The sequence below is a fragment of the Micromys minutus genome (genome assembly GCF_963924665.1).
Source record: "Micromys minutus genome assembly, chromosome: 25".
Classification (NCBI taxonomy): domain Eukaryota; kingdom Metazoa; phylum Chordata; class Mammalia; order Rodentia; family Muridae; genus Micromys; species Micromys minutus.
Window position 1 is genome coordinate 38,682,490 of NC_137960.1, and position 25,668 is coordinate 38,708,157.

At 44.2% G+C, this 25,668-nt stretch overlaps 1 protein-coding gene across 4 annotated transcripts in view; it reads left to right on the forward strand.

Annotated features, from left to right (window-relative positions):
• The window catches only part of AFG1L (AFG1 like ATPase), a 146,270-nt gene that overhangs the window by 94,054 nt on the left and 26,548 nt on the right, over nucleotides 1-25,668 (forward strand). For all 4 annotated transcript variants that reach the window (XM_080937873.1, XM_080937874.1, XM_080937875.1 and 1 more), the window contains one exon: nucleotides 9,096-9,178. In XM_080937873.1, the coding sequence (XP_080793999.1) occupies nucleotides 9,096-9,178 (83 nt within the window). The remainder of the gene's footprint in view (nucleotides 1-9,095; nucleotides 9,179-25,668) is intronic.

The window sequence follows — 25,668 nt, forward strand, 5'->3', positions numbered from 1 at the left end:
ACTGGTTATGATTGGAGTAAACCCAGCTAAGGCAGCTCCATCTCTAAGGTCCTGACATTTGTAACACACGTGGCTTCTTTCTTGGACTGGCTTCACTTGGTGCTGGGCTCCCCGTCATTTCTTTACTTTCCCTTTGAATGAGCACATAGTAATTATTAATAGTGGGTTTCATGGACACATTATCGCACCGTACGTGCTGTGCTTGGACCCGTACCTCGCACTGCCTCCCCCCACCCAGCTCCTGCTGCCCCCACTCTCTTTCCAGCGAGCCCTCTTCTGCTTTCCTGTCCCCACTTTTTCATTTCTAATTTTAATTTTTTTGCTGTCTTATTGGATTTCACTAGGGTTGCTTACATGAAACTTAAAAGCTATGCAGAGAATCACAGGGTACCTTCGAAGCACTGGCTACACCACTGAAGTAAATGCTGTTTCTCCTCCTCACCCCCCCTTCACCTACCACCATGAACTGTGTATAAGCCCTCAGAGAGGCCACGACACGATGTTGGTGAGCCCAGTCCTATATAGACCTTTACAGACCTTCACAGACATATCCCTCATTTCCTCCCACCCTTACATGCATTCTGCACCTTTGGTGATAGTCCCTGGTCCCTATAGGAGGTCATATAGGTACCCTATATATGGCTGAAAATCCAACAACAGCCACTTAATTCTCAGTACTTTACCTGGTGTGGGTCTCTGCAGTCCCCACTGCCCTCTGCAGAAGGAAGCTTGACTGAAACCGGCAGCAGCGGTAATCTGTGGGCACAAACGTAGTTGGATAGAAGGCGATTTGAATGGCACATCACGTCCATTAACCAAAACATCACCAGTACCTTCATAGGCTCCTATGAAGCTATGGTCCCTAGTCATGGCCTTCTGACCTCCTGGGTTTACAGGACCGGATGTTTGTTCCCTCATGTGAGTCAGGACTCACATCCAACCAGAACAGGTACCACAATTGTGGCAGTGGGCACATCTTGCCTGCCTGACCTTGTAAGCAGGGTCCACAGATGAGTCACATTGTCCTAGCGGCCTGTGGAGTATCTCCCAGCACTATGTGGGCTAGCAGCAGGGAGGAACTTCTCTGGACCATCCCAGCTTGACTTCTCGATGTCTTGCAACCCAAGTGTGTTGTTTCTTCAGCAATAATGTCTTGCTGTCTAATGCCGGTATCTGACCAACAGCAATGGTAATATTCACTCACACCTTCCCCTGGCCCTGGGACTTTCAGTCGCCTATGGTTTCTTGAAGCATCGTTGTCTGAACACAGGGTACCTGCATTCAAACTATTTGCAGGTTTTAAGATTACTGAGTGTATGATTTCCTTATGGTTTTTATAGTCGTTAGTTTTGGTTGGCATCTGATGTGCTCTCCTCGCTCGTCTCTCACCTCCCTCTCCACTTACACCCCCACTCCACAGTCCCTCCCCCCTTTTACATCAAATGTGGTTTATGACTCTGTCTCCACAGCTCTAAGAAGTAATCTTTGTCTTCCTGTGTTCACTGAGAGGTGTGTTGTGCTTTAACATATGATCTAACTTAGAGAAAGTTTTGTAGGCTCTTGAGAAAAACTGTAATTTTTGGTGTTTAGACAGAATACTGTATAGATGTCTATTAGATCCTTTTGACCTGTAATGTTTCCACTTATTTATTTGCTTTTGATTGAATGACTCATGTTGGTGGTCATAGTGTACAGAAACCACCCACCATTGTGGAGTTGACCTGTGACTTTATTTCTTGTAGGATTTGTTTTATAAGGTGGGCCCACCAGTGTTTGCTGTGTGCGTGGGTAGAGTTGTAACACCTTCTTGAGAGGCTGCTCCTCAGTCGTGATAAAGTGACCTTTACATGCTCTCTTATCTTGAGTCTTTCCCCAGGCATTAGGGTAACAGTGCCAACTTTCATCCTAGCTCCATCTACTTGGGTGCCATGTTCCATCCTTTTAACCTAAGTTGGTGTCTACCTTTCGTGAGTTATGTCTTTCTGGAGGAAGAAAATAGATGGATCCTGTTTTTTAAAATCTAATTGGCCAGTTTGTGCCTTTTGTTTCAGGGAATTTGGGCCATTAATCTTCCGAGTTTGTACTGAGAGGTGTGTGTTACCTTTAAAAAAGGAGGAGAAATTTTGAAGCAGCTAATTGAGAAGTCAGTTTCTTTTATTGCAAGTAAAGGACAGATAGATATAGATGGATGGATGGAAGGATGGATGGATGGATAGATAGATAGATAGGATTACGTGACTAAGTAATTGGCAGCGGACATCAGTTTATCAAATTGGAAAATTTGCCAGTGTTTGGGAGGAAAAGAAAATGGTGGGTAACTTAAGACAGAACCCTGAGTCTCTAGACTATGTAAGCAAAAGCTCCTCCCCCATCACAACTGCCCATCACCTGGGAAGCAGCTTGCAGGCACAGATCCTTCGAGTTTATTAGGCAGATCCAACGTCAGTATTGACACTGGCAGGTGCTCCTTGGACTGCGATATAAAACAGTGTGGCATATTGATGAACTATAAGAAGATTTCAAGGACACAGTCTCCATGTTTAAATTCAGTTGTGAGGGGTTGGAGGTTAGCTCAGTGGATAAAGTGCTGGCTGCACAAACATGATGACCTGAGTTTGTCCCCAGGAACCTTAAAAAAGCCACATAAGTGTGATAGAGTCGTGGGTCCCTGGAGCAAGCTGGCTAGGGACACTGGTACAGATGAGTCTCCAGGATCAGCAAGAGGGCCTGCCTCAGAAAATTAATTAAGTGGAGAGTAGGAAGACACAGACATAAGCTTCAGGCCTTGACACTCACGGGCAGCTCATGTGTACCACACATGTATACCTGTACACACACACACACCCCATAAACCAGTGGTGGCACACGCCTGTAATCCCAGCATTTAGGAAGCTGAGACAGGTGGGTTACCAGTTTGAGCCAGTGTGAGCGAAGTAATGAGCTCAAGGCTACATAGTGAGATCCCAGACAGGTTTAACTGTGACCCTAGCAGCAGCAGATAAACAAGGATGTCCACACACCACTGGTGTGAGTATAGATCTGTACAGCCTTAGAAAGCTGCTAATGTCCTCTGAATCTAAACATATTCTTACTGGGTGGTCAAACAGTTCCTGTTGTGGGTCTATCTAACATGAGCCTGGACACACCACAGCAAAAATCACGTGCAAGAATGTGTGTTACTATGTTATTGGTAAAGCTGAATAACTGGGAGCTTCAGCTGTCCAGGAACAGTAGAACAGGGAGGTGGACGCAGGAGGACCAGGGCTTAGAGGCCAGCCTGGGCTGCAGGAAATCCTGTCCCAAGAAACCCAAAACTAAACCAATCAATGAAGAAACAAACAGATAGAGCCACAGAAGTATGACTGTTCTGGCAGACTCACGAGGAAATACAATAAAACAGCAGATAAATTAGTAAGATACAACGTCTGGGAACAAGACCCACAAAGGAGTGCATTCTGTATGGTTCTGCTACAGAAAACCCTCAAGTCAGGGGGTCCAGGTTCAATTCTCAGCACCCTCATGGCAGCCCACAACTGTAACCCGAGGATCCGACTCCCTCACACGGACATGTGTAGGCAAAACACCAGAGCACATAAAACAAAAATAAACCAGTTTAAAAAACTCGGGCTTGGGCTGCCTTTTCCCCACTTCGATATTTCCTTCCATTTTACAGCAAGCTATTAATCTTTACGTAACTGGAGGTGAAGTATAGGCACATCTCAGTCTTTCTGTTAGAGGTCTGTGTGCTGTGGTCTTAAAAGCTTTTCTCCATTGTGTTGTTCCTTTGTTCACCTTTTTTGGTCCTGAGCAAGGACCCGGCGCCCAGCATCCACGCTGGGTAAGCACTGCACCTCCGAGCTCTGGCCCCTGCATCAAACTGGGAGCAAAGTAAAAGCCATGGAAAGCCACCCTGTGAGATGCCCTGGTCCCTGGGGCTTATCCCGAGTTGCTGTACTGATGACAGGTCAGAGGACAGTGCCAGCGGCTGAGGTACAGGGACTTTATTTAGATACTTTTCTTTTCCAAAGTCAGAGAGGCCTTGGGCTTCTGCTCACCGCCATATGCAATCTCCTTCTTTTTCTCCCCCAGATCTTCCTAATTGCATTTTCAGAGTATTTAATTGTATTTGTCCTTTGTACATAAATACACAAACTATTTGAAAATAAATTTCACTTGGTGGCTGATTGGTATAGTGCTTATGCATGAAAACCAGCGCTGTTAAGAGGTCTCGGGGCTCAAAAGGGTACCGGGAAATTAGGGGATGTTCTAGAGGTATCCCTTAGGTTCGTCCTCAACCCGGGCCGAGTGTAGCTTCCAGCCTTTTACACCCCTTTGCAACGCACTTCAAAGAATCTAGGTTAGTGTAAGTGAGAACAATTTGAAGATTTGACGTTTATTTTTCCTCTAAAAATATAAACTGGGAGTTAATCTCTTGCAGACAATTAAGAGCTCACATCCCAGGGCTTTGGGTACAGATCTTAGCTGCTGATTAGGTGTTCCTTAGTGTGATTACTAAAGTACAAATGCAATCATTTGCTGCGGCTTAATCACTCACGTTTGAGAAGTTAGCTACCCAGAGAGAGAAACTGAAGCGTGTATAACTTCCATTAGCCTTATTTTTAATACTGAAAAAATAATAATAAGGAAAGAAAGACAAAGAGAGAAGAGGAGGAGAAACTATGGCTAAATTAGGAATATTGGGTCATACAGGATAAATTGTAGTGGAGAAGAGATACGGAACCTAGCAATTCCTGGCCCCAAATGGACAGGTTCCCTGTGGTATGCTGTCTGTAGCAGAGGGAGCAGATGAATGGCTGCCCTCGCCCACAGTCCACGATAGCTTCCTCAGAGAAGCAGAGGAAGACCGGCTCCTCAATCTGGCTTTTTCTTCCTTTGAGATGATGGCTGAGCCCTCGCTGTCACAGGAGGGGCAAAGATAAATCTCTTTCCTCTGGGTTTCCACAGTGGTCAAAGTAGAGGAGAAGAGATGGAGGTGGGGAGCGATAGATGAACGTGACTTTTATTTTAGTTTGTAGCAGGCCCTACGAAGCGAGGAGAGAATGGGATGGTGCGCTTGTGCGATGCCACAGTTCATCCTGCTGTGATGGGTTACAGGCAGGCCTGAGAATGCGGCGTGGACAGGATTTAAGTGATTAGCCCCGGGTGACCATGAAGGCAGTTAAGAAGCCAGGATTTTGTTAGGTTCGGGAGTCATTCTTGGAACGTGTGCTGCCAAGGCTCAGCTGTCTGATTCCTTCAGGGGTCCAGCTGCATGGAGCTTATTTTATGCAAAAATAAATTTACAATAGCAGCTGTATAATACTAATACTGTCTGTGTTCCTACTCTCTAGTCTAGTTTTCTGGATCTCAGCTCTTACGGTGACTAGTCAGGAGATCACCCAGACTATCCTGATATGTCCTGAATAGGCCTTTGTCACGAAGAACACCCCCCACCCCCAACCTCCAGCTCACTGGTCACCCTGAAGATGGGTTCTTGTTGCCACTATGGGTGGTCTTCTGCCCCGGGCCGTTGAGAAGGAGCCCTCACTGCTGAGGTATACAGCAGTGCCCCTGAGAAGGAAGAAGAATGCTACCTCCCAGGTGTGCCCAGACTACGTTTTCGTGATTGATTGGCGGACAGCCCCTGCTTGTAAAACGTGCAGGCCTAAAAACAATCACTTCTTACAGCCTTTAGTTCTTGTGGACTCAGCTGCTCATCCAACTTCCTCAGCACCACGGCGAATGGCCGAGGCTGCAATAGCTGGGAACTGGTCGCCATGTTAGTGTAGACCCTCGTCAGGTGTTTTGCATGGAGAGCTTAGGCTTCCTTGTAGCATGGTGGCCTCTGGGCAGTTGGACACTTACCTGGCATTTCAGAGTGCCTGAGGACATATTCTAACTGCCAGCTAGGAAGGTGCTGTGGGCGGTTGGTACCTATCATTCTTCCCAGTGTTTTCACCTCTTTTCCTCCTGGTACTAGAGACTGTGTAGATGGCCCCTGCATCTGGGCCAGCACGGTATCACAGAGGCGTCCCTCAGCCTTTTCTGTATTATGTATTTGAAATAGCCTCTCCCTAAGTCACCCGGCCCAGAGTTTTGGAGTTTGTTCGAAGGGTCTGTCTACGCATCGTTACCTGCCATGGAACTTGAGCCAGGTTGTTGTTAATGCCCAACAGCCCTCATGCCCCACCCTGGGGTGTCAGCATGCCCAGCCATGCCCAGCATTTCCACCTTTCACACGTAAAAAGATTCAAGGGACAGGTCACGAGCCCTGTTTCTTTTTGGTCGATATATCACAGCACATTATAAGACCATGTTAGGATAAGAGGTGTTTGAAGTGTTTTAGTATTTTAGGCTATTTTAGAAGTACTGTCTGTTCTTGGCCTAAGAGATTTGAAAAGTGCAGTTTTTATTAATGAAAAGAAATGAAGTCATGAAGATACTTTTTCTCATGAAGTTTTTTAAAATCCAGGGTTTGTTTTTAATACAAACTAAAAGGATATCCTATAAACATTTCTTGGCATGTCCTAAACACCCTGGATTACTCTGCTGCTGAGTGAATATGTATGTATGTATGTATGTATGTATGTATATATGTATGTATATGTTTATGTATATATGTACATGTGTTCCCTCCATCCTACAGAACCCCAATTAATCCAGGTAGGAAGTTCATGAGTTTTTGCAATGATATGTTTGGAGTGGTATGTGTGTGTGTGTGTGTGTGTGTGTTATTTACATGTTATTTACATGTACATATGCAGTCGAGAGGATGGAAGAAAAGGTTATTTGGGTGAATAAAGGATTAATGATGAGGGATGCTTCAAGCTGAAGGAGGCTTCTAGAACAGGAAAAAACACTGCCGGCTTAATGGCTGGAAGGAGGGATGAGGGACTGGCAAATATTCAGGATGAAGGTGGGTCTGCAGAAAGTATCATTTGCATGTGCTCATTTGGTGTTAAATACCAGCACAGCTGTCTCTCAGACTGCTTTTCTCCCACCTCCGTGCTGAAGTATTCTTTCTGGTAGCTTCCACCTTTTTTCTTGTCCAGAGTAATAGAAATTGGTTATTCTAAGAGACAAATATCAAATGTAGGTACTTGGAGAAAATTTCTGACAGCACAAGTTTGCCAAAGTTTTAGGAAAAAATAATACAAAACTTACTTTTAAATTACTATTTTATTGGCATTGTATATATTTTGCAAAGGAGGTGGCAGCTGCCACAGAACAGCCTTGGCTTGGAGGGGGTTTCCTGAGAGAAGGGTGTTGGAAAGTGTCAAAAGGAACAGCTCTAGGTCAAATCCCATGGTGCAAGCTGATGGCCTGCTCTCTGCTGGAATAGGTCTCCAGATTGCTCTCCTTGCAATTCTAGTAACTCTCTGGATAGCTCATCTCTTGCAGATCAAAAGTTCAGCCTTTAATTTACATATCAATTCATTCATTACCCCAGGTTTCCTTATGATTATCCCAGGAATCAGCGGACTATGACTCCAGCCCCTAGATTCTTAGAGGCAGCAAGCACATTTTTAAAAAAATATTGTAAATGAATTCAGAGATTTGTCTGTCTTTGTAAGCAAAGACAGTGATCTAGCTGGGTTGGATCCTGTCCTGAGATTGCCATTTCCACCACACCTGGGCCCAAACTGGCTCTGTCCCAGGCTGGCCTGGAACTCAGGAATCTGCCTGCCTTTGTATCTTCCTGATAGACCGGCTCATAGTGCAGGTGTTTGTCTCAGGTCTGTGAAGCCCCTCATAAAATTCATATTGCATTCTTATATTTTGCATAGTTGAGAAATTATGTATTTTTGAACTCATGTTTTCATAGTTCTTTCTCACATCCTTGAGGCCTGTTCTGATAGATTCAGAATTTACCATTTTGCTGAAACATAGACACATCCTTGCCTCCACAGCAACCATTGACGCTTGTGGAGGCCTATGCCCTGCTGGCTCTGGTCCACCATCCTTTGCATGGACAAGCTGGACTTGGCAATATTTAATGTTGAAACTTAAATTTTTTGACTCTTGCATGAGTTAAATTGTTTTCTACGTTCATTATATTATTTTATTGAAACATCTCAGGAACCACACACACATGTACACACACATACACACAGATACGTACACATATACACACATACATACATATATACATACACATACACATACACACATACATACATATATATACACACATATACACACCTATACACATATCCATATATACACACACATACACATACATACACATATACACACATACACACACATACACAATACATTCCTTAGGGATTTTTCACTTGTTTTTTTGTTTGTTTTTTACTTCTCAGGATTGTTTTTCCAAAGCATTTTTAAATTTTATGCTTCTAACAACAAAACACAACAAAATAAAGTATAATAAGGTAAATTAAAAACCACCACACGGAAGTTGGACAAGGCAACCCAACACAAGGCAAAGAGCCCACGAGCAGGCACACAAATCAGAGACCCGCTTGTGCACACACTCGGGCATCCCATAAACACCCCACTGAAAGCCACAGTATCTGTGCAAGGGACCTGGTGCAGACCCGAGCAGGCTCTGCGTGCTGTCCCAGCCTCCGTGACTTCACATGAGCTCTGCTGGGTTGATTCAGAGGGCCTGCTTCTCCTGGAGTCCTCCATCCCCTCTGGCTCTCACACTCCTTCTGCCTCCTCTTCTGTGGGGTCCCTAAGCTCTTAGGGAAGGGATATGATGGAGACATCAAATTTAGGGCTGAGTGTTCTAAGGTCTCTCTTCCCTGACCCGTGTGGGTCTCTGTAGTTTTCTCATCTGCTACAAGAGAAAGCCTTTCTGATGATGGTTGAGTAAATCCATGACTATGAGTATAGCAGAGTATCATTGGGGGTCATTTCCTCATTCTTATTTTAATTTTTTTAGACTATTGATTTGATATTTGCTTGATATTGTCCCTGGGTTATCTAGTCTCTGGTTCTTGGTCATCCAAGCAGTATTGGGTATGGGTTCCATCTCATGGAGTGGGCCTTAGGTCAAATCTATTTATGGTTTAAAAAATGTGTTTATTTTTGTTTTTTGTTTTTTTTGTGTGTCTGCATTATAGGAATATTGCACTACGGTCCAGCTGGATTCTGGGGTAGATTATCGGAAAAGGGAACTCACCCCTGCAGGGAAACTCTACTACCTGTAAGTGTTCTTGGTGTGTGTGTGGTTTCTAATTTTCTAAGCTTATAATGTAATGACTTATCAGAAAAAGATTAAGAAGATAAGTGCTTTATTAGAACCTGAAAGACTAATCTGAATTTTATAATTTTATAAGCAGAATGTTATGATGTTAAGTTCTTTATCCTGCTGTAACCATTCATTCATATGTGCGTCCTGTCTAGTGTGTGATTGGCTGAAACTTTAATTATGTTTTTGGGGAGGAAATGACAGATGGTCAGGAAGTAATGAGTGTCCCCTCAACAGAGGCTGTGGTATTAAGAGGAAATCTTTGCTAAAGGAATTAATTATTTGTGGACATCTCTGACAAGTGTTCCAGCCCCGTCACCCCTGCATTGTTGCTGTATTTTGTTAGACAATCTGTCTATATTTACTGTTGTTGATTGACTCCCGTGGATAACTGATATAAAATGCATCCTATATGCAAATGCAAAAGAGTATATCTTGAAGTCCTTTAAAAGATTTTTACAAGTAGAAGCAATTTATAATAATAGATGTATTCAGCACATACAGTTATTGCTGAGAAAACAAATACAGTTTGTTTGAAAATGTCACTCGTGAGAACCCCGGGCTGGAAAAAGTGCTTTCTAGATGCAACTGTTGTTCAGTATCTGCCAACAGTATTTGGCACATAGTGGGCTCTCAGGAGCTACATCCCAGGCCGAATTGTAATTTAATGAAAGGGCATGTTTCTGGTAATTTAAATTTTGATGACAGCGTGCCTAGGAGAGGCTGAGCAAACTTCTTGTCTTGCCACCTTGTAAGCAGAAGTACTTACTGTTTTTGAAGCAGAAATTAGCCAGGAAAATTACATAATTAAAATTGCATACTTTAGGGCATACCGAAGGGACTGGTGCAGCTTATATCAGACGCTGGTGATTATTACAGATGCTTCTTCATCCACCCTTAAGTGCTTAGTTTTTAAAGTACTTTATGATTTATAACTATTCTCTGAATGCCATTGTCTGCTTTCACATGTGTACTTTCTTCCCAGTTTCTTTTATCTTGAGGTTTTTCTGGGTCCTTTATTTTTTTTTCTGACGTTAATAACCTTCCCCTGACTTCCTGTGGCCTATTTCATGTTGTCTCCAATATGTAGTATTTGTCAACAGAGGGTCATTTCCTTTATCCTTTCTCAAAGGAGTATCCCCTGTTTTTAGGCAAAGTATTATGGAAGAATTAAAATAGTTCTCAGTGAGGGATTGCTTAGGTGAAGAAAATGCTGGTGCCTCTGTCAGTCTTCGAGGACTGGGGTTTGATCTCCAACTGCCGTGGAAAAGCTGAGTGGGGCAGCGTGTATCCATTAACCCAGCGCTGGGGACGTGGCGACCCGAGGCTCTGAGCTCACTGCCAGCGTAGTCGGACCTTTAGGTTCTAAGAGACACTGTCTCAAAAAATATGAAAAAGACGATTGGAGAAGTTACCAGACATTGACTTTTGGCATACCCACACGTTCACGTGCATGTGGGCATGCGAACACACACACACACACACACACACACACACACACACACAAAAGCACACACACACACATACACGCACACATGCACACACGCACACACATGCACACACGCACACAGGCATGCACACACGCCTAATTCATGAAGTCTCTGTCATGGTGCTAACACTGTCTCAGTAGGGTCCTTGAGGTAGAAAGGCTGCCTTTTGCTGAAAACATAGACATTTTACTTAACCTGAGGCACCCAGTTCTTTTTCCTGATAAAATCAAGGTGATTTTATTTTATTTTTAAAAATGTAATTTTTTTTTTTTTAGTTTCTTGTGTATATATATGTGTTTACATGTTTACATGAAAGTTCATGAACTCACACCCATTTCTCAGGAACAGGTGGAGGTCAGAGGGAGCTGGCTCTTTCTTACTGCTATGTGTGTTCCTGGAATCAAAATCACACAGTCGGCTTTTCGAGCAATGCCCTCTGAGCCAGTGCGTCTGCCCACAAAGCAAGGCGATTCTAACAGAGTGAAACTCAATTTCTAAGACTTGCGGTGGGAAGACACAGACTCACGCTAACACCTCAGAGCCCAGGAAGCCAGGATGTGCAAGGGAACGCTGAAATACGGCAGGGTAGGGGGCTCAGGGTGTACCCCTTATTTCCTCGAATGAGCCCTCAGGCAGAACTCCATCATGGAGGAGTAAGAGACAACCCCCTTAAGTCACAACAACAGTTTCTGCTTCAGCTGGATGGTTTTCTTATGTCTTTTTTTTTTTTTTTGTGGTATTACAGATGGAACCCAGGACCTCAAAGAGGCAAACACTATACACTAAACTATACCCGAGCCCTGTTGTTTTACTTTTTATTTATTTTTAAAAGATTCACTTTTATTATTTTAAATTATATGTATGAATTTATGTGATCGTGGCAGGTGTGTGTGTGTGTGTGTGTGTGTGTGTGTGTGTGTTGGATGGAGGCCCCCTGTAGAGGTATAGGTGGAATTACATACAAGTGGACGTATGCTGCTGAAATGGGTGCTTGGAGCTAAGCTCAGGTCCTCTGCTAGAGCAGCCTCGGCCTCTGAGCCATTCCTTCCAGCTCTGGGCATCTGTTCTGAGACTCTCACTCACTAGCCTTAACTTCCCTGAGACCTAGCAGGTCTTGAACTTTTGAGCTTCCTGCCTTACCCTTCTGAGGTGCTGAGATCACAGAGCCCCAGCCCCAGCTTATCCTATAGAAAACCTTACAGCGTTTTCCTCTATGACAGACTCGTGTGTGCTATGCTATTCTCTTGCCCCGTCAAAACATGTTTCCCTCCATTACTCTGGACAAAATCTGTTTCTACGTATGTGGGTTCAAACTACTCCCCTATCAGCTTCACTTCATTCCCACTACCCTACAAGCAGAACCCTAGCTTCAGCCTCAGAAATAGCACCTACTGCCAGATTCTCTTACCAAAAAACTCCCATACATGATTGTTAATTACATAGAGATATTCAGACGAGACCAGTGTGTCTGGCTGGGGTGGGAGACTGGAAATATTCATTAGCTCAGTACTTTACCACAGGCTCCCAAAGGCAGTGGAAACTCTCCCAGGCTCGAATCCAAATACTACTAAAAATTACCAGCGAGTTCATTGAAAACAAGCTGCAAACAGCTCAGAATCTCGTCTGCTCCCTGAGACCTGATCCTCACAGACAGTGCCTGTTCGCTTGTCGTGCATTTCAGGAGTTTTGTGCATGTGTGTTCAGTGTGTGTGCTCCCGCCAGGGCATGCATGTGGAGGTCGTAGGGCTTGCAGTAGATTCTGCTGTCTCCACCTCCCGTTGCTATAGGGATGCTGGAGTTACAGGCACAGCCACACATCCTCATTGGCTTTACAGTAGGTTCCAGGGATCCAAACTCAAGCTCTTGAAACATCTCCCCAGCCTTTCTAAGGAGGTTCCAAAGTGTTGGTTTTGTTTTGTTTTTCTTTTTACTTATCCCAGCTAGTTTTTAATCCTACCTATGCTAAGCTTAGGTCCATGTTAGCAAGTTGCCAGCAACAGAGAGTTCGAGTCTAAATGCTCAAATTTGCCCCTGGCTGAAACCAGCCCGGCTCCGTCAAGTGTTTCTTCTGCAATAGCTGTACCTTTAGTCCTCGGACAAGCACAGTTTCTTTCTGGATTCTTGTTGAGGAGGTCTGTTAAAACCCAAGCAGTTCTGTTAAGTTTTGGATTTCCCATTTGTATCTGGGTGGCCACCTGGGGACCACTGACTTATTTTGAACCTCATGGAGCTTGTAAAATATGACCTGTCTCACACTTACCCAAGGATTTACTTGCCTCAGATTGGTTCTTTGTTTGGAGCTGGTAAGAGGAGAGGGTGTCATTTTGTGTATGCAATGAGCATGACTGTCCAGCAGGGGGCACAGCTACGGCCGTGGCCTCGTGGGATGCTGGCCCTGGCCATTTTGCTGTCTCTCCTGCAACAGGAGGATCCACTGGTTTCCTGAAGAGAGAAATTTTGGTCACCTTAGTCCCACATTTTCTGTTTGTTTTTCGTTTGCTTTTAGAAACTGAGAAGTGTGAGGTTTTTCTGGTAAGTCTGTGGAAGGATCTAGAATGGGACGTTCTTAGGCACACAATCTATATCTTTCCCAAACTTGCATACAAACTCCTTAGCACAGCAGCTGTGGCCTCGTGGGAAGATTTGTTTACTTTTAAAGTGTGTGTGTGTGTGTCTGTGTGTGTGTGTGTGTGTGTTCGTGCACGCATGTATGTGTGTGATGCATTTGTATGCATACAGGTGCTATCCAGAGACATCGTGACCACGGCAACTGTTATAAGGGATAACATGGGGCTGGCTTACAGTTAAGAGGTTCAGGCCGTTATCATCATGGCGGGAAGCATGGCAGTGTGAAGGCAACAGGGTTCTGGAGAAGGAGCTAAGGGCTCCACATCTTCACTCAAAGACAGCAGAGGGAGACTGTTTTCCAGGCAAATAGAGAGGGCTCCTTCAACCCATGACTCTGGCACATCCTGCAAGTGTCCCCCACCCGCCCACTGCCGGTTTCTGTTGTCTCTCCCTCTGCTCTCCCCTCCCCTCCCCTCCCCATCCTCTCTCACACCCAGTTCCCTTCCTCCACCTACCTGGTCCAATATTTATGCTGTTTCCTCCTCCAAGAAAGATTCAAGCATCCTACTGGTACTTGGCTTCTCTGGGTCAGTAGATTATGGCATGGTTATCCTATATTTTATGGCTGATGTGCACTTATCAGTGAGTATATACCACGCATGTCCTTTTGGGTCTGGGTTACCTCACTCGGATGATATTTTCTAGTTCCAGCTATTTGCAAAATTCCTGATGTATTTGTATTTAATAGCTGAGTAGTATTCTATTATATAAATGGACCACATCTTTTAATCCATTTTTCTGTTGAGGGACATCTGGATTATTTTCATCTTCTGGCTATTATGAATAAAGCTGCTATGAACATAGTTGAGCAAGTGTCTTTGTAGGATGGTAGAGCGTCTTTTGGGTATATGCCCAGGTGTAGTATAGCTGGATCTCGAGTTAGAACTATTCTCAATTTTCTGAGAAAATGCTAAATTGGTTTGCAGAGTGATTGTATAAGTTTGCCACCAGCAATGGAGGATGCTCCCCTTGCTCCATGTCCTCACCAGCAGGTGCTGTCCCTTGAGTTTTTGATCTTAGCCATTCTGATGGGTGTTGTTTACAGACCTTGAAAGAAAATCATATGGAAAAACAAAACATAAAACAAACAAACAAAAACCCCAGGTACCTAAAACAATCCTGTACAATAAAAGAACTGCTGGAGGTGTGATGGTTATTCCCAGTGTTCAGCTTGGCTATAACTGGAGTGAACTACAATCCAGAACTGGACTGCACACCTGTGATCTGGATCTTGACACACAGTGGCATGAGAGACTAGGCCCAGGTAAGGAGGTGCATCTTTGATCTCTGAGTCAAGGTCAATCTACTGAGCAAGTTCCAGGGCAGCCAAGCTTAGGCAGTGAAGAAGTTGGAAAACAGAAAGCTGGTGATAATGTAATAGAACAAGGGGAACATGTTCCAGCTCCAGCAAGTAGCAGAACTTGGCAGCTTCGGCCATGAGGCTCTGGCTTTAGAGTGAAAAATAGAAGGGACTACTGGGACAATTGATGCTGGTCAGCTGGAGCTAAGAAATTAGTAATGATTAAGAAGAGACCAGCATCACTGAGGTGAAATCTTCTGGGAAATGTTTTCTGAGAGCACAAGCAGGCTGTGTTTCAGAGATTGACAAGGTTGTACATCGTGCTGAAGTTGGACTTGGTAATGTGTAAGAGTTGCCCAGGTGGTACTGGTTTTGAAGGAATGAAGGGGTCATGGAGAGCAGCTGAGGCCTGGCACTGTGAGAGACCATGAAAGGCCATTGGTGAAGGAACAGCTTCAGTTGCAGTTGATGGCCCAGGACTGAAGAGGTCCTGCAAAGGATTTGAGGCTTGGCACCATGAAGACACCCTATAAGAGGCATTGGTGAAGCCTAGTTGCAGTGGAGACTCCAGTGTATTGGAGATGCCAGTACCATGGGAGGATCACCAAGAACAGCAGCGGCAGTGGAGTGAATCAACCTGACCTTAGAGTGCTTCAGAGGGCAGAGCTGAAAAGTGACACCAGCCCTTTAGAGGATCCCAGAAGATCATGGGTGAATCCCAGACATTGGAATAAGAAGCTGTAAAGTTGACTTTGCCTTGGAGACACCAAGGCAGTGGAGAGACCAGAGCCATGGGTACCTGCCAAGGAAAGCTGCTAACAGGGAGTGGAACAAGCCTAAGAGAAAGAATAGTGTTGCAGTCATCAAAGCTGAAAAAGTTGGAAATCAGACATGGAGATGTAGAGTTTGGAGTCTTCCCAACTGGTGTTTGGTCTTTCTTTGGTCCAGTATTTCCTTACTGTGACATTTTGGAATGGCAATGTATGTCCTGTTATATTCGAAGTATATGATCTGCTTTTTGATTTTTGATTAGATAAGTGATTAAAATTATGAAAACCTCAGAAAAGAATGTAAACTTTGGACATTTAAACACTGGTGAGACTCCTGTAAACTATGGGGACTTTAGAAGTTGGACTAAATGTATTTTTCATTATGCTATGTTTGGGTATGGCCCCCATAGAATCATGTGTTTGAAGAAGCCCATGGGGACCAGGGAGTGGAATGTGGTAGTTTGAATATGGTTGGCTTATAAGGAATGGCATTGTTAAAGATGTGGCCCTGTTGGAACAAGTGTATCACTGTGAGGGTGGGCTTTGAGACCCTCCTCCTAGCTTCCTAGAAGCCAGTCTTCTCCAGACTACGTTTCAACCAAGACGTAGAAGTCTCGGCTCCTTCCGCAGAACTGTGTCTACCTGGACACTGCCAGGCTTCCTGTCATGATGATAATGAACTGAACCTCTAAACCTGTAAGCCAGCTTTAATTAAATTTTGTCCTTTATAAGCGTTTTCTTGGTCATAGTATCTGTTTACAACAATGGGAACCCTAACTAAAACAGGAGGGATTGCCATCCCTGACTTCAAAATGTACTACTGAGCAATATTAGTAAAAATTGCATGGTATCCATAATAAAACAGACAAATTGATCAATAGGATCTAATTGAAGACCCAGAAATAAACGCACACACCTACGAACACTTGATTTTTGGCAAAGAAGCCAAAACTACACAACAGAAAAGAGAAAGCATCTTCAACAAATGATGCTGGTCTTAACTGGATATCTGCATGCAGAAGAATGAACATAGGTCCATATTTATCACCCTGCACAAAACTCAAGTCCACATGGATCAAAGGCCTCAACATAAAACCAGATACACTGAATCTAATAGAAGAGAAACTGGGGAATAGCCTTGAACTTATTGGTACAGGAAACAAACTCCTGGATAGAACACCCACAACTCAAGTACCAAGATCAACAATTAATAAATAGGACCTTATAAAACTGAAAGGCTTCTGTAAGGTAAAGGACACTATCAACAGTACAAAACAGCAGCCTAAAGACTGGGAAAATGTTTTCACCAACCTCATATTTAACAGAGGACTAGTGTCCAAAATATACAAAGAACTCAAGAAGCCAGATACCAACAACCCACAGAATAAAACATGAATAAAAAACGGGGTACAGAGCTAAGCAGAGAATTCTCAACAGAGAAATCTCTAATGGCCAAGAAACATTTAAAGAACTGTTCAACACCCTTAGTCACCATGGAAATGCAAATCAAAATGACTCTGAGATTCCACAGACTGGGGCTTTTGTGTTCTCTGCCTCTGAGTTCACAGATTGCCTCCTAGTATTTTATGGATCTTGGCAGAAGAAATGTCTTAGTCAGGGTTTTTATTCCGGCACAAACATCATAACCAAGAAGCAAGTTGGGGAGGAAAGGGTTTATTCAGCTTACACTTCCACATTGCTGTTCATCACCAAAGGAAGTCAGGACTGGAACTCAAGCAGGTCAGGAAGCAGGAGCTGATGCAGAGGCCATGGAGGGATGTTACTGACTGGCTTGCTTCCCCTGGCTTGCTCAGCCTGCTTTCTTATAGAACCCAGGTCTACCAGCCCAGGGATGGCACCACCCACAATGGGCTGGGCCCTCCCCCCTTGATCACTAATTGAGAAAATGCCTTATAGCTGGATCTCATGGAGGCATTTCCTCAACTGAGGCTCCTTTCTCTGTGATAACTCCAGCTTATGACAAAACCAGCCAGTACAAGATGCAAGACATCTGGGTCAGAAAGATAGGTTTTTATTAGTCTGGAACATTCCTTCCTCGTGCCCAGGTCTCCTGGGGTGGGAGGGAGTTTTCCTGAGGCTTGGATGATTCCAGAACAGGCCTTGCGTCTTGTGTCACGAGAGGAGCTCTGAGCTTGTGTGGAAACTGTCATTTTCCAGCCAGAAGGAAGCATGTCTGTCCTTTGTCTCACGGGTCACACTGTCTCCTCTCAGTACAGCCTTGGGGAGAGTGAAGGCCTTGCCTTCTCAGCACCCAGCTCAGTGTATGGGAGAATAGAGACCATGAAGGCCTCCAGAGGTCTCTCTCAACAGGCCACTTATCAAAGTTGAGAACTTTTATTTCAGTTGGCTTCCATCTCTCAGGCTGGTTACCACTGTGACGTTGATCACGGCAGCACCATCCCTATGGAGCCACGGCTAGTGTTTCATGGCTGTCTTAACTGCAGGTGTGTGGGGATTGTGGGACCTCATGAACAAGAAGAAAATATGACTTAGAACACTTTAGACACAACCTATATTCATCAAAAACATACCTATATCTATATCTAATCTATTTATCTATATCTGCACACACACATATCACATCCATCCTTTGAACAGATTTTATATATTAGTTTCTTCTTAAATACTTCTTCAGTGAAAGCTCCTCCCCATGGCCATTCTTAGATTTCCTCTCCAGGAGCATCTCTTCCAAGAAGCATCTTGGTGGCTTTATCTTTGAAGTCCATTTCTTATCAAGCCACGACTACTTGATACACAAAGCTCCCGGATGCTCTAAGGCCAGAGCTCTGTTCAAGGAAGGATGGCGCTCACAGCCACTTGGGCATAGCTGACCCTGCTTCTCCCCCGTGGTGTCTTTATAACGGCTTCTCGCCCTTCAGCTGCGAGGTCTCGTTGTTGGTAACGTTTCTCAGTTTATGGCTATTCCTTCCCACACCTAAAACCTTGGCATCAGATCTTGAGACACAAATTTTAATTAATTTTATAAGCATTTGGGTGTTTTGCCTCCTGTGCATTATGTGTGTGCCTGGTGTTCTTAGAGGCTAGAAAGGGTGTCTGATCCCCCAGAAGTGGGGTTATAGATGGTGGTAAGCCACCATGTGGGTCCTGGTTATTGAACCTGGGTCTCTTTGAAAAGCAGCCGGTGTTCTTAACCACTCAGCCGTCTTGCCAGCCCCTTAATTTTGCTCATGAATTATGTGTACGTGTGCATACGAGCGTGGTGCCTGCAGAGGCCAGAGCAATGTAGTTAAAGTTATAGGCGGTTGTGACTGCTTCCCACTGCAGTCCAGCTCAGCTCCTCAGCAAGAGTATGTGCTCTTAATAGCTGAACCGTCTTTCCAGCCAGACTTTGGCAAAATTGTAGTTCCTGCCTGGAAGGTTGCCGCTTCCTAGTTTGGAAGGTGCCTGGCACATCTTGGGACCCCCTTTACCGTAACCCACAATCATAAATCAGCTGTTTCTCCCAGATGTTCGTCCTTGTATTTTGACCTCACATTGATTGTCACAGTAAGTCAAGCCTATTTATTTTGGTCTTTAATCCCTTCCAACAGTGCTTTGTACTTTTCAGTACAACATGTTTTAAAATTCTTCTGTTAAATTCATGTTAGTACTTTATTCCTTTTTATGCTCTACAAATGAATTCATCCCAATTTTATTTTAAATGGCTTTAATACTATTAAAAGTGCAACATTTTTTGGATATTGATCTTGCTGAACTGGCTTATTAGATTCTTACTAGAGGTCCTAGAATTTTCTAAATACAAGATGATGTTATTTTCAAGCAAGCTGGACATCTTTTAGTTACTTCTCTGTCTAGCTTTTCTTCTAATACAGTGCTAAGAAGAGATGAGCCCTGTCTAGTTTCTGACCCATGGCAAATGGCTTTAGTTTGGCCATGACTTATGCCGTTGTGTCTGGGTTTTCATAGTTGCCTCTTAGCAGTTAATCACATCCCTTTCTTGGTTTGTTGAGCATTTTTGTGATGTTAGCTTTGGTGAGATGCATTTTCTGCTCTTACTAAGATCCTTGTGTGATTTGAGTCCTTTGTTCCTTTCATACCACTAATTGGTTTTTAGATAACAGATTAGCCTTGCATTTTTTGAAATAAATACCATCATAGCGGTCAGCTTTTCACTCCTGAGCTGAGCCTCTGAGTTAAACCCCTTAGCAAGAGGAGATTCCTACTTCTGCCCATGGTTTCATAGGCTCCATCCATGTGCAGGTGGTACCCACTGCTGTGGGGCCTGTGTGGAGTAGGGCTGGGCACTGCGGCCGGGAGTGTGGTGGGGCAAGGGCAGCTGGGAAGCGGATGGGGGGGGAGAAGAAAGTAGGAACAAGGGTATCAGCTTTCTATGTCTTATTCCAGGGTACCCCCTCTTAACTGCATTCAAGTGGGCCCTACCTAAGCTTTCTCTGCCTCCCCCTAGAGCTGCCAGCTGGGAACCACACCTTTAACATAAGCTTAACAACAGTGGAAGAGAGCAGCGTTTTGAGGGGGACACTTTGGCTCAAAACTGTAATAACCACAGTGTACAGTTCCATTTATGCTTTGCTCAGTTAGGCTTGCCAGTGCTTTACTGGGGAATGTTGTTTACAGTCAGAAGAGATAGGTGTCTGCCATTGCTTTTCTTTTCTGGACATATTTTAGTCTAGTTTGATAGCAGGTAATGCTGGTCTCACAGAACAAGTTTGGAAGGACTCCCTTTTCTTCCACATTCCCTTTCTTGGGTCTGTTTTAGTAGTCTGTACCTTTCTAGGAATTTGTCTGTTTTACCCAGGCTAGCCCATGTGTCAGTTTGCAGTTGTTCATCAGACAGGTCGAATATTCCTTATCGAGAATGCTTAGATCTTAGAGTTACTTTTTGTTTTTGCTTTGGAATGTTTGTGCAACCTCAGATTGAGCACATATAAGCTGAAATCTAGACTTTCAGATTAGAATTAGTCATTTTATTATCTTATAGCCCATCTTATTTTGACTACTCCATTTTATTTGATAATAATTCCCTCCTGCCTGCCGACACAAACATACAGTTGTATGTTACAAACAGCAGCCTCTTGCTTTAGATCCTGTAGAACACAATCACACAAAGTATTTTTCAAGTTTTTAGCTGTTAAAACCATAGAAGTATTCTTTTTGACATAATTTGGATGTACACTTAAGCATTAACTAGTCACACATTAATTCAGGGCTACTGAATAAAAAATTAATACCAAGTGCGTGACACTGTTTAAAATACCACCTAACAAATGGCCCAGCAAAGTAGAACCCTATACAGACTTCCAGAGGCGCTGTATCAGCCGGCCCAGTGTAGCTCTTCCTTCTCTACTGAGCCGCTCTGACACCCTCACAGCACGGGACATTTAGGCTTGCTGTCACGGAAGAAAGTTTAAGCACACTGGCCGAGGTACGCAGTTGTAGATAACAGTCTGGAAATGCTCACTGTGTGAGCAGACCATGTGCATACAATTTTTCTGTCTTAACAGTATCTTCCCCTGCCCTGTTTTTAAGGCAGGGTCTTGCTTAGCCCAGAACTCGCTATGTCATCCAGGCTGCCTTTGAACTCACTCAATCCTCCTGCTTCAGCTTTTCGTATCTCGGGATCATAGGCATGAGCAATGACGCGGCTCAGGTTCCTGAGCATTTTTGGCTGCTGGTTATTTCCAGTAGATCACAGCTTGGACTGAAAGTCAGTCTCCAGTATAAGAAAAACTGATCTGGCAGAAGTCCCAGGTCCTTGGTTACATATATGGACTGGGAAAATAAAAAAGCTCTTAGAACTCCCCTGACTCATTTCTCATCACTCGGCTATTCGTTTATCTTTATTGTTTTTAAAACTTTGTGTTTGCTTTGCCTTTCTGAAATGACACAGAAAGGATTTTTTTTTTTTAATGTAATAAACCGAAGTTCCGCAGAAACGCAGCATAGAAAATCAGCAGACGTTTTATCTGGAGATGAGAGGGTGAAGCTCTGTAATTTGAGGAGAGATCCCACCTTCTGCACTGTGTGCAGGTCAGGATTAATGGACCCAGGTAAGTTATTCACCAGGTGACTGAGAAGGGTGGGAAAGCGCAGATTGAAATACATCTTTGAACAGTTAAGCCTGTGCGAGATCAAGAAGATAAACGGCAGGCTAGACCTCCATCTGGACAGCCGATTCCGTTATGTAAAACACACCTCCAGGGTCTGAAACACGACCAAGTCTGTCTTACATTAAGGCAAGTATAAACCAACTTAATTTTAGACCTGCCTCCAGCCCCAGATTATGTTTGCTATGAAGACAAAGAGTCATACAGCATGAATGTACCAGGAGTCGGCACAATGCAGGCTCTGCCAGCAAAGTCTGGCAACGGACCCCAAGAGGAAGGAGAAATTTCTCTGTCAGATCGACTTTGGCTCTCTGGCATAGAGAACTCAGAGCGAGGGGGACTGAGGAAAGCCAGCTCCATTCTACTTGTTGATACCTTAACAAGCTGTTGATTTTCGAAAGGGGACAAAGGAGCAAAGTGTGGTTAGCATTCTGTCCCCTTGAGTCAATCCTAATGAAGTGGGAGATTCTTGAAGAAATGAATTTCCATTTAAATTCATGCATGACCCTCTTCCAGAAACCTCTAAGTGGGAAATTTTGTTGAGAATTTTAAATGACCCAGTAATAATAAGCTCTCTTTCTGACGTGCTCTGTTTCTTTGAGACTAAGTCTTACATTGACTGCCTGGTTTTCGCTGTAAATTTTTTTTTTTCAAATTTGGAATGACCGATTATTTTCTTTTCTGTTTACCGATTTAATGCGGGAAAGACAAAGCGCGGTTCTCATACTTGCAAAGCAGCCAGGCTTTGCATCCAGGTACTGTACTCAGGACTCCAGTGGGAGCTGGTGCCAGATTTCCTGGCAGCTGAACAGTGGTTGGTTCCAGGGCTTTTCTGACTTAAAGACACAGTGGTACTGCTCAACAGAAGATGGAAAGCCGTCCCTGAGCACAGTTCCCGAGGAACAAAGGTGGCTGGAGCTTCGAGATGGCCTGGCTGGATTTCAGGGCAAGGCAGAGCAGAAGAAAAGGAGGCTGTGGTGTGCTCTGGCTGCCTGGGCCCTCAGGGGAGGGAAACAGCTTTGGGAAAGAGTGACTTTGCCACAGATCAGAAGTGACCCTAATGTTCTTTCTCTGTCAACTCTTGATTGGCTGTGGACAGGCTTTCTTTTCTTGCATCTTATCCACACAAAAGCCTGGTATATAATAGTGTTGTTCTGTGAGCCATTACCCAGAGTCCATCTGTCTCCAGGGAACTGAAGCAAGCCAGTTAATTCTCCTAGGGCTGGGGATTGAACCAGGGCTGTGCACGCTGGGCGGGGGCGCCACCACTACAGCACTCCTCACTCCCCCTCAGTCCCCCTCACTCCCGCTCATTTCCTGATTCCTTCGGGAGAGGAAGGGACACTGTTCACAACATCAGCCTCAGTCCCTGTCCTCCAGCCATTTTGATGCTACACCCCTGTTCCAGGATACGCCTCTTTATGGTTGGAATGGAACCACATAAAACTGACTTGGATATTTGCTACATTGTTACATCCATTTTTGTAGCTCTGAGAGAAAACTCAGAATTAAGCTCATTTGGGGAGGTATGTGGTTAGGTGTGTGTTCACGTTTGTACAGGTGCACATGAGGTGCGTGTGGACATGAGGGTCAGAAGTCCATGGCAGATGTATTGTTTGGCGAGCTCCATCTTTTTATTTTCTCACACAAGCCACTCACTGAACATGGAGATCACCGATTTTGCTGGCTTGCAAGCCCCAAGGGTCTCCCTGTCTCCGTTGTCCCGGTGCTGGGACCACAGGTGTACGCCATCATCTTCCGTGGATACTGGGCCATCTCTCCAGGCTCCAAACCCTCTTGACTAGGGTGTTCTGAGGCTGAGCTTTCCACTCTCTGTCCTGGAGACTGACAATTGTTCTGTTACTTTACATAACCCAACCATTCCTTCATTATAAGCTCTTTAGGGAAAAGGCCCTGTATGACATATATTCATAAACGTTTATTTAAAACACGACAATCTAGAGAAATGTCTTAGTATCTAAGATCACTTGCGGTCCTTCCGGAGAACCCTAGTTTGGTTTCTAGCATCCATATTGGGTAGCTCAGAACCTCCTGTAATTCCAGGTCCAGAGGATTCATTGCCTTCTTCTGGGCTCTTCAAGCATTTCCACAAATGCAGCATTCCACAAACACACATCAATAATAAAAATAAGTCTTGCAAAACCCCAAACTAACTAATAAAAAAAACCTATCAAATCCTACATGGGTCTGATTACATTTCTGAATAGAGTTTTAGTTTAAGGTAATGTTCTTCCCCTTTAAGTGGTTTCAATTCAGAACTGTAACGAAGCCATTGCTGCTCCTCTAGCCAGCCATGGGAAATGTCGTGTGTCTCCCCTCCCCCTCTCTCTTCCTCCCACTCTCCCTCCCTTCCTTCTTTCCTCCTTTTTCCCTTTCTCCCTTTATTCCTTCTCTCCCTCCCTTTCTTTCTTCCTTTCTTTTGTTTTTTGTTTGTTTGAATTTAAATGTATTTTCTGTGGTCTGAAGTTTTTATAATAATATTGTACATTTGAAATTTTCTGCTTAAAAGCAGACAAGGGTGAGGGCTGGAAAGAAGAGTCCGTGGTTGAGAGCATCGGCTGCTATTCCAAAGGACCTGGATTTGATTCCCAGTGCCTACGTGGCGGTTCACAACCATCGGCCACTCTGGTTTCAGGATATCTGATACCCTCTTCTGGCCTTTGCAGGCACTACACACATGTGCTACACAGACATACCTCAGGCAAAACATCCATACTCATAAAATAAAAATAAATCTCAAAAATTTAAAAATAGTAAGGGGAATTTTAGATGTTTTGAAATGTAATTTTACATATTGTTTATATGGTCATGATATTTTATTAACAGATCTGGGCAAAAAGAAAATATGTCTGGCTTATATTATAAATTATCATTTCTAATGCACACATCATAATTATTGCAGTGGATTAAGAGCTGCAGGATTGTAGGTTCAAAGGAGGAATGACCTAGGCTGTCCCTGGAGGCTTCTGCCCACAGTTCCTGAGTAGAGTAGAAGGCCATGGTGGTGGGGACCTGGGCAGGTGGCCTTACCTCGTGATCTACTTTCTCCAACCAAGCCCACTTCCTAACATGTCTCGTCCTCTCTCCCGATGCACTCATCTACCCATGAAGTTCCTGTACTCCCCAAATGCACACCAGCTGCCAGCACACCCCAACAGTGAGCCTGCAAGGGCCATTTCCTGTTCCACCCCTTGTGCCATCTTCTAGCCTCAGTTCCCAAGGCCTGGGATCACAGTCGTGCAACACCACACCTGCATGACTTTTTTTTTTTTTTAATTTATTACTTGGTAAGAAGGAACAATGGGCTCTATACAAGTTGAACCATCTTCGTGTGCAGCTTCTGAAGGGCCTTTTGGCAGTGGTTCCATGGAAGTTTTCATACGGTGACAAGTTGTGTATGCTTTGATATAAATGGTACCACGGTGCTCCCACTCTGCCCAGGTCGTATTTATATCTCCCTCATACAGAAAGTTTATGCCTCTGCATGTTCAGATCTGATAAGTGACGTAGTTCTGAGTATTCGCCTTCCTCTTCTCTGACAATGTGATAACGCTAGGATCCCCATGGCCAGGCGGGAGTCTCATGTAACCCGCCGTGGCAGAGTATCCAAGGAAGGGTAGTTTCTGCTGTTCCTCTGGCCACACCCCGAGAAGGTTAGAACCACCCAGGGTTTGTGTGGCAAGTGCAAGATATACTCAAAACTGCTTAAATTAGATTTGGAAATGGACCATAGGTAACTGGGCCTTTTAGGCTAATGTAAATGGGTAGTTCATTTTTTTTTTTCTCTTTATTTGATCCATGTAAAGATCAAAGGGCAGACCAGACTCACAGAGTTGTTCTCTGGCCTCTGCATGTGCTCCGTGGCCCACATGTGCCTGCATATATACACCCTACACCAATACATGATAATATACATACAAATATGGGATCTGAGTAGAACGAAGGGAGATAAAGGAGATAGAAGATTATTTGTTAAGGAATTTGAGAGTATCTACTTATGGTGAGAATTCCGCTTGCCTTTATTTTATATCAATCTGACTAAATCTAAACACATCACACTGTGCCATGTCCCCACTCCACACGCCTTTAAGGTGACAGGAAGGTGTCCTGGCCTGGCCTCAGCGGTGAC